Source organism: Pogona vitticeps, chromosome 4 (genome assembly GCF_051106095.1).
Source record: "Pogona vitticeps strain Pit_001003342236 chromosome 4, PviZW2.1, whole genome shotgun sequence".
NCBI lineage: Eukaryota > Metazoa > Chordata > Lepidosauria > Squamata > Agamidae > Pogona > Pogona vitticeps.
In genome coordinates, this window is record NC_135786.1 from 218429320 (window position 1) to 218439287 (window position 9968).

General features: G+C 45.1%; 1 protein-coding gene across 5 annotated transcripts in view; it reads left to right on the top strand.

Moving 5' to 3' along the window:
• OXR1 (oxidation resistance 1) overlaps positions 1-9968 on the top strand; it is a 298281-nt gene that overhangs the window by 285254 nt on the left and 3059 nt on the right. For all 5 annotated transcript variants that reach the window (XM_078393677.1, XM_078393678.1, XM_072999256.2 and 2 more), the window contains 3 exons: positions 1023-1175; positions 3926-4021; positions 4544-4617. In XM_078393677.1, the coding sequence (XP_078249803.1) occupies positions 1023-1175; positions 3926-4021; positions 4544-4617 (323 nt within the window). The remainder of the gene's footprint in view (positions 1-1022; positions 1176-3925; positions 4022-4543; positions 4618-9968) is intronic.

The following is a 9968-nucleotide window of genomic DNA, read 5'->3' on the forward strand; positions in this document are numbered from 1 at the left end:
ATGAATCCTAGTGTTTCTAGTGAGAGCATGTTCAGTAATATTCAATGAATTGATTGCTGTGGAAATATGCTCCATAGTTATGCTGCACATGCCTTATTGTGATTGCAACAAGCCATTATTGGTCCTTGTTCCTTATGAATAAGAAAAGGAGGAAGGCTTCTGAAGAGTTTCAGTCTCCACTTCATCCAACAAAGGATATAGATTATTTCATAACGTATCAGGAGAACATTTGGTAAAATAATTTGGGTCATCTGAATTATTACAGTGGTGCCCCACTAGATGATAACCTCGCAAAATGGTTAATTCGCTAGACAATGAGTTTTTGCGATCGCTATAGCACTTCACAAAATGTTGTTTCCTATGGGCGATTTTCACTGGACAGTGTTTCGGACCGTGCTTCGCAAGATGTTTTTTTCGGGATCAATTTTTGCAAGATGACGATTTTGACAGCTGAGTCCGCGACTCACAAAACAGGTGTTTTCATGACCGTTTTTCGCAAGACAGCGATTTTGACAGCTGATCCATGATTAGAAAAACGGTTTCTCTGTGGGCAATTTTCGCAAAACAATGACGATTTTTCCCCATTGGAACGTATTAAACAGATTACAATGCATTCCAATGGGGAACCACATTTCGCAAGATGATGTTTTCACAAGACAGCAATTTTCGCTGAACGAATTAACATCGTCTTGCGGGTCACCACTATACTATGAAATGTATGGTGCACATCTTTCCAGATTACTAGAGTCTAATATTCTAATTCTAATATATTTACTTGGAAGCAATCCTGAGAGACGTCAGTGGAATGTAAACTCCAGGTACATTACCTGAAAACAGTTAGTCATTTTATGTAAAAGAGTGCTGGTGTAAAATTTGAAGACAGCTATAATACGTACTCTTAGAGTACTGAGTTTTTGCAGCTCGCACAACAAAGACTTTATTGTGTGTTTATACCTCTAAAACGATATCAGTTACCCCATTTATTCTGTTCACATACAATATTTACATCTCTGTTTTATCAGCTAACAAAACACCTTCCACCTCGAACTATTGGGTATCCATGGAGACTTGTCTACAGCACTGCAAAGCATGGCATGAGCTTGAAGACGTTATACAGGACCATGATAGGACTGGACACACCAGTGCTAATGGTTATTAAAGACAGTGATGGACAGGTATGGAAATAACAACCACTGTTTTTCTTTCTTCTTCCAGCACACAATTATATGTCAAGGTTGAAATCCTTTTGCTGAGCAAGTTAGGTTGCACTAGATTAGGGTCACTAAATCAGTGGAGATTTGAATCAGTTTCCATTGATTCAAATGGCTGAATTCTGTTTGTGACTTACTTTAGAGTAGTAAGTTGCAACTGGAGTAGGTCTATTCAAATCAATGGAATTTATAAAGAAGTCTAACATCGGATCACCACTGATTCAGTGGGCTACTCTAGTGTGATTTAATATGCTCAGCAATAGGATTTCATCCTATTTGTCCTATTATTTATCATACTTAGCTGGAGAAAGGGAACCAGAGCTTCCTGTTACATGAGTGTTGCTCTGTGATCCTTCTAAAAAAATTTCAGTGTCCCTATAGAAATGTCTAATTTCTCAGCAATCAGATCTTGACTTGTACCTTGTCTTCTCATGATAAATGTAACATGTATCTGAGACCTTGGTATTGGGCTCTGTGTACTTTGTTAAAAAAATGGATGGGTAGTACTTTTTCACTGGAACATTAAAAATATTACAAATAGATTAGGTGAACTCATCAGGCATCTTCATCAGGTTGGACTTTGTAGAGTTGTGGGGTGGGGAGGAGAGAGAAAAGTCCTGACCAAATGTTGCTTTGTCAAGATCTGAATTAAAGTAATGACCCAAGCTGGAGAGAAATACAGATCTTTGTGATTGGTAATGCTCACCTCAGATACATGGCAAATATTAAGGCTCCAAAGATAATTCTGCTGCTGCTCATATTTTACTGCAGCAGAGAAAACATGGAGGCTCTGTGTTTTTCCTTTTGTCTGACAAGTGCTACCCCAAAGCAACTACTTGAGATGCCCACTGTTTGATTTACAGTGCTGCATTTCTGCAGCTGTTCATTTCTAACTCTTAAGGCTGGAAGGCAATCAAGGAACTTCATGGCTTGTGCTGCAACAGAATAAAAAGGCACATGTGGTCGTTAGAGCAGGAAAGGTAGAGCTCCTGTAAATAGGGTAAGGATTGACAGGATGCCTCTAAAGTAGATTCAGATTGTTTTGATTGCTTTAAAGAAAGACACACTGAATCAGCAAGCTTATAAATCTATGCTAGAGACACTGGGACAATCCTGTTCTAATAACTGCTAACCAAAATAAATCTAGCAGGATCAGTACCAATGTTAGAGATAACAGCCAGCCTCTACTTACCCAATCATCTCCACTAGGAAGCACCTTTTGGGAACAGAGTTTTCCTTTCTTGTGATTTGAGTTACACACAAACTGTTTTCTAATTAACATAGGGGTGTCCTTGAACGATTGTTAATTTTTTGCTCCATAAGACGCACTTCCCCCCCCAAAAAAAATGTGGGGGGGAAGTCTGTGTGTCTTATGGAGCGAAGGCAGCGATTTCACCCCCGCTGGCCCAATGGGGGGGAGCGTCACAAGGGTCCGGGTGAGCCTTCCAGGACCCTTGCGACGCTCCCCCCACCCCCCACGGGGCCAGCACGGGCGAAATCACCAGCTTCCAGGTGGGGGGAGCATCGCAAGGGTTCTGGAAGGCTCACTCGGACCCTTGCGACGCTCCCTCCAACCCCCACAGGGCCAGCGCGGGTGAAATCGCCAGCTTCCGGGAGTCTTTTGAGGTTTGGGGAGCTTCAGAAAACTCCCAGAAGCTGGCGATTTTGCCCCCGCTGGCCCCGTGGGGGTGGGGGGAGTGTCGCAAGGGTCTAAGTGAGCCTTCCAGGACCCCTGCGACGCTCCCCCCACCCCCGCATGGGGCCAGCATGGGCGAAATCGCCAGCTTCTGGGAGTCTTGAGGCTTGGGAAGCTTCAGAAGACTCCCAGAAGCTGCCGATTTTGCCCCCGCTGGCCCCGTGGGGGTGGGGGGAGCGTTGCAAGGGTCTGAGTGAGCCTTCCAGGGCCCTTGCAACGCTCCCCCCACCCCCACACGGGGCCAGCGGGGGTGAAATCGCCAGCTTCTGGGACTCTTTTGAGGCTTGGGAAGCTTCAGAAGACTCCCAGAAACTGACAATTTTACCCCCTCTGACCCCCGGGGGGCAGGGTGAGTCTCTAAAGGGCCCTGGAACACACCCTAGGACCCTTTGGAGGCTCACCCTGCCCCCCTCCCCAGCCAGAGGGGGTGAAATCACCACCTTCTGGGACTCTTTTGAGGCTTGAGAAGCTTCAGAAGAGTCCCAGAAGGTGGTGATTTCGCCCCCTCTGACCCCCGGGGGGGCAGGGTGAGCCTCCAAAAGGTCCTAGGGTGTGTTCCATAAGATGGACCTCTCCATAAGGCTCACCAATTTTTAGGAGAAGAAAATAGATTATTCTTTCCTGTTTTCTTCTCCTAAAAATTTGGTGCGTCTTATGGAGAGGTGTGTCTTATGGAGCGAAAAATACAGTAATTGTCTTACCGGAGGTAATGAGCTATTAGTTCAACACGATTGTATGATATTTTCCCTTAGAATGTCGTTATATTGCACAGAGTTTTGAAAAAATCCTTATTTGGATTTTTATAACTCCCAGAACTGTCCATCCAGCAAGTAACATTTCCAAGCTCTTTTGTGCTATAATCCTAAAAGAGTAGGTAGAAATAATTTACTCTCGACTGAATTACCAAATAGTTTCTGAATGTTCATGGGCTAAGACTGAATTAGAGTTCTGCATTTTGTGTCCTGATAAATCAAGTATTACAACATCTTGGTCATATCATTTTTATTCTTACTTTTAGATATTTGGGGCACTAGCTTCCGAGCCCTTTAAAGTGAGTGATGGTTTTTATGGAACCGGAGAAACCTTTCTTTTCACTTTCTGTCCGGAGTTTGAGGTAAGTCTTAAAAGGATAATTAATGCAGTATTGCATTACATTTACTTTTGAATGCAGTATGTTTACATTGTTGAATCCTGCTTAAGAGATAAAATATTTTTTGTAAGTAAACTTTATCCCTCTTATTAAAATAGTTCTAAGGAACTGTATCATTAAAATTCCTGACATTATTTTTCAACAACAATAACAAAAGGAAAAAAAAACTCCGTATGTCTGGCTCTGTTACACAGCATACTCAGGGGCTGAATCAGTGATAATTATGAAACTTCAATAAGGCTTCTAGAAAGCAGGGAGGGGTTTCCTTCTTTAGTAGAAGGTTTCAGAAGTTGTTTTTTTTTAATTTTTAATAAAAAGCAGCAATCCAAAATAATTCAGTGAGTCACTGACAATTGTTACAGGTCGCAATTGTAAAATAATTTTCTAAAGGAACAACCACTGTTGTTGCTTTACTTCCTTCTTTGACAGTAAGTCACTTAATCTGTATTTATTTGCATTTTTTTTTAATTTTATATATTATTTTAGGTCTTCAAGTGGACTGGAGATAACATGTTCTTTCTTAAAGGAGACATGGATGCCCTAGCTTTTGGTGGTGGAGGGTGAGTAATGAATCTGTTTCTCTATCTTTATCTAATAAAGAATTGGTTTATGTTGTGTTTTCCCCATCTCTTCTTCTGGGGGTAGTCCAGACTGTGCAGCTTGCCGAAGGCAATGTGGAATGTGGAATGGTGAATCAGACTCTCAGTGTCTGGCTCCACCCAGGTACTGAACTCACTGAGCTATGGGAGCCTGAAGATCTCCATAACCCTTTTTCACCTGCTGAATCAGCTCTCAGATTTTTAACTGGTGATGACTAAACATAAAAGAAGACTGAGATGTTACATTTTGTTTAAACACAAAATGTCCTGGGGACCTTGTTGCTTTTCTCTTCTTTGGAGTGTATCAGACTCACTGCTGGTGTCAAACACGCAGGGAACTAGTCAAAATTTTAAAGTTCTTCTTTGTGGCCTCTGTGAATGCACACATATGGGTATTGTCTGCGCCTTTGCTGATGTTCTCGAAAGATTCTAAAGCTGAAAGTAACAATTTAGTGGTTTGATTCCCCCACGAGCCATATGCTCCGCCCACCATCCCTTTCCATTAGTTCCTCTTTTCTGCCAAGCTGTTCACTTCTCTTAGGAAGATTGGAGCACTTCTAAATCTTCTCTACTGGCTTTCTAGCCTTTACCTACTTCTATAGCCTTGAGCTAACTAAACCAAAAGTCATTTTAAGGACTATCCTTCCTTCTACCGCTTTCTGCTGAACGGGAGCTATTTTTTCTTCTCTTTCTCTTTCTCCCGCTTCTATTCCCCCTCCCTTTTGTTCTTTCCTATGGCCTATCAGTTTCCTTTCAAACGCTGCACTTCTTGCCCTAACGAAATCTCTCTTTCTGATGCTCATGATCAGTGTTTATTTTGTTTGGGTGAATCGCACCCCACTCATTCCTGCACTGCTTGCAAGAATCTCACTCATCCAGCGTTGAAGCAGCGTCTTCAGAGACTTCGGTCTCACCTTTGGCAAATCGCAATGAATCTTCCATCCCCTCCTCGGGAACCGGTGCTTCCTCGTCCGATCGGCTCCCAGCTGCCCAGCTCTCCTCTAAAGCCGCGGACTCTGTCCCCCCTGAGGATCCGAAGCAGAAAAAGAAAACCCAAAAATCAAATCCACTAAGTCCTCCAAACCTCCCATTCCTCCTTCTAAGAAGCCCAGCGCCAAAACTTCCAAACCAGACAAAGCTGCTCGTTTTGAGCCACACCAGCCTTTCCTCCCTCCCCCTCCTTTCAAGGAATCGTCGAGGGATGACCAGGACTTTGCCTCTGACCAGGAGGATGTCCAACAGATGGTGATTTCTGCTATGGTACCGAGTTTCACCCCGAGTTTCGGCCAACCAGTGGCTGTGATTCCCTCCAGCCTGGCCTCAGCCCGTTCCAACCCCGCAACAGGGAGGGCAGTTGAAACTCAGGTCTCTGATCCCGAATCTCCCGCCCGCTCCCCCAGGAAACGAATGGAGAAACAAAAGCATGTATCCCCACAGAGACCCTCCACACGTTTGGAGATTTCTTTCCATTCCCTATGATGGCATACCAGCTTTTTGATCCCGCTGTCTGGTATGATATCACTTTGAGCAGTATTATACGGACCAACAGAAACTAGCTTGTTTTGCCCCTGAAACTGCCAAGTCCTCTCCTCCTGAGAGAGGTTCTCCCAAGACTAGCTTTGACATCGTCCTAGCCCAGACTCCCAATGTCATGGGAATCATATTCTGCCCCTGATGGCATGGAGCAACCCCATATGCGGGATCAGTCTCCTTATGAACCCCGATGTCATGACACTTCGCCTTATTCACAACTGTCCTTTGATGGCAACCAATCTGTCTCATCACATCGTTCCTCTCCTGATGTTCCTACCCCTCCAGACGGGACTAAAGAGGCTCACCTTTCCTCCCCATCGGAGGACCTCTCCTCTTACACTCACTTTATTCCATGCACGGCTCATGCCCTTCACCTTCAAGTGGAGGAACCTTCACCTCCCGAGCCCAACCCTGTCTTCGATGACATCCTTCATGACACAACATCGCCAGTCAGCCTCTCCTTTAATAAATCAGTCTTACAACTCATCAAAGACACTTGGGACAAACCCCCTTCTATGATGCAGATATCTCGTACAACTCCCATGGCGATGACATTGGCTTCCTCAATAAACACCCTCTACCAAATTCCATTATAGTGGAATCTAACCAGTCCCGTAGCTCTAACAAATCTAAGGCTACACCTATGAACAAGAAAGGCAGGAAACTTGATATCCTCGGCAGGCGAGTTTACTCCCTACAGTCCTTCCTCCTACGGAATATCAACTGTCAGGCCACTATGGGAGCATATCAATGTTACCTTTGGAACAGGGTCCTCCCTCTTTTGGAAACCGTTCCTGAGTCAGTAAAATCTGACCTTATAGACATTCATGCTGAAGCTATCACCATGGCCAAACATCAACGGCTTGCAGTGTGCCACGCAGCAGAAGCCGCATCCAAGACCTTGGTATCATCCATTTCCATTCGTCACCATGCTTGGCTTCGCTCATCAACTATTTCTGATGACACCAAGTCCCGCATCGAGAATTTACCCTTCAACGGTACTGGACTGTTCAATAGCAAGACGGATAAGGCTGTGTAGAACTTCCACAAAATGCGCAAGACCGCAAAATCTTACTCTTCCCAGCAATTCTCTACCTACTCAAGGTCTAACTACCACTTCAATCAACCCTATTCCCAACCATACTCCCAATATCAATGCCAGCGGTATCAGCCATACAGGCAATTTCGACCTTATCAGCGAGACAGGTCTTCCTCAACCCCGCAGCCACTCCTGCCTTCCTTTCGTCCCTGCAGTTCAACTCCACGTCAATCTCTTCCCAAGTACCAGAGGAAGGGTAAGCCATACTAATCCTACCTTCCCAAGGGAATACCCCCACTTCATTTCAAACCAGATTGGCACCATACTTGTCCTCTTGGCATTCTGTTACCACCGACCACTGGGTCCTGTCCATTATCTCCCAAGGCTACAGGATTGAATTTCAATCCCCGCCCCCATTGGGATTTATTTGCCCTATACCTTTTTCTCCTATCCTCCAGGATGAGGTTGCCACCCAACGAGCCATTGTTCCCGTATCATTGGACGATTGGCATAATGGATTTTATTCCAAGTACTTTACTGTACCTTAAAAGGACAAAGGACTCCATCCTATTATGGACTTAAGACTCCTAAATACCTTTATTCGACCTCGTAAATTTCGGATGCTTACACTGGATACAATTCTTCCTTTACTTTCGCAGAACGATTGGTTCATCATCATCGATCTACAAGATGCCTATTTCCACATCTCCATACATCCTTCCCATCAAAAATACCTCCGCTTTCATTTCAACGATGCTGTCTTCCAATATTGCTCCTTGCCATTCAGGTTCTCTACAGCCCCAAGGACTTTCACAAAATGTGTGGCACCCATCATCACTTACCTACGCCTCCATGGCATCACCATTTATCCCTACATCAATGATTGGCTAATTGTCACACCATCTTACCACGACGCCATAGCCACCCGAGACTTCACTCTCATCACCTTGCAGAGGCTCAGACTGACTGTAAATGTGCAGAAGTCTCACCTTCAGCCCAAACAGACGGCCCTCTTTATCGGCGCTCACATCAACTCCTTGCAGGCAAAGGCCTTTCTTCCTCATGAAAGGTTCCTAAAAATAAAGGACTCAATATCGTTCTTCCGAACCCATCAAACTGTCCCCGCTCATTGAGCGCAGCGCCTCCTTGGCCTCATGGCATCCACCACATCATTGATCCTCCACACCAGACTCAAAATGACGCCACTTCAGTCTTGGTTCCTCATGCTGTTTGACCCCATGTCAGACCTCCCAAGCAAAAGACTACCAGTCCCATGCGAACTAATCACTCAACTCGCATGGTGGACTTACCTTCCACACCTGCTGACCTTTCTGCCTCTCCAACCCACTATCCAGGTCACCACCGACACAAGCCTGTCCGGTTGGGGTGCCCACTGCCTTTCCCACAAAATCCACGGGCTGTGGTCAAAACAGAAAGACTCTCCACATAAACCACTTAGAACTTCTGGCTGTCATCAGAGCCTTCAGTGCCTTTCTCCCACTCATCAAGGGACAAGTGGTCTAGCTAGCCACGGACAATACAACAGTGCTCTTCTATGTAAACAAGCAGGGAGGAACACACTCCCGCTCCCTATTTTATTTGACTGTCAACCTTTGGGAATGGTGCTACCGCAAACACATCTACCCCATAGCTGTCCATAAGCCGCCCTGAGTAGACATAGTCTAGAGGGGCGGGGTAAAAATCAAATAAATAAATAAATAAATAAACAAACAAATAAACAAAATATTACCACAGAGGACAACTACATTGCTGACTGCCTCAGTCACCTCCCTTCAATGACACACGAGTGGTCCCTGAAGGACTCCGTATTCCACCAACTGTGCCATCTATGGGGCTCCCCGTCCATCAACCTCTTTGCAGCCATCAGCAATTGGAAATGCCAGATCTTCTGCTCCAGAGACAGATGTTCAGTTGGGGATACTTTCATGGTGGACTGGTCCAAGGACTTTCTTTACCTCTTCCCACCGATCCCGTTCATTCAGCGCGTGATCATCCAGCTCAAACATTCCAATGTCCATGCCATTTTCATAGCCCTGAAATGGCCTTGACAACCCTGGTTTACTCACCTGGTCTCCATGTCCATGGACTGGATTCATCTTCCACTGCCCCCGGACCTTCTCTCTCTCAACCAGGGTATGATCCATCACCCGGACCTAGCCTCCCTCAATCTCGTAGCATGGAAGATATCCCTGAAATCATGACGGTGCTTCATCAAGCCCGTAAACCTTCTACTATCTCCCTGTATGAGAGCAAATGGAAAACCTTCCTTAAATATTGTGGTGAGCACAACTTACCTACTACACCAGTTTCACTTGCAACCTTACTTACCTTCCTTCTTCACCTCTTCCACAGCAGCCTCACTCTGTCCACATTAAAGGTGTACATCTCCGCCATCGTTGCTCACCAACCAACCAATTCTCCATCAGCAAAACTCTTCTCACATCCTACATTGAAGAGGTTCCTTAAAGGACTTGTAACACTCAACCACTACTTCAACATATCCTTCCTCAGTGGTCCCTGCAGGTCGTACTCAACGCCTTGACATGTCCTCCCTTTGAGCCCATGTCCTGCAGTCTTCAACTACTAACCTACAAAACGGCATTCTTGGTGGCAATAACCTCAGCTAAGTGAGCCTGTGAACTCGCAGCCCTACGTTGCGACCCACCTTTTACCCAGTTTCACCTGACAAGGTCATCATGTACTTTGATGTTTCTTTCCT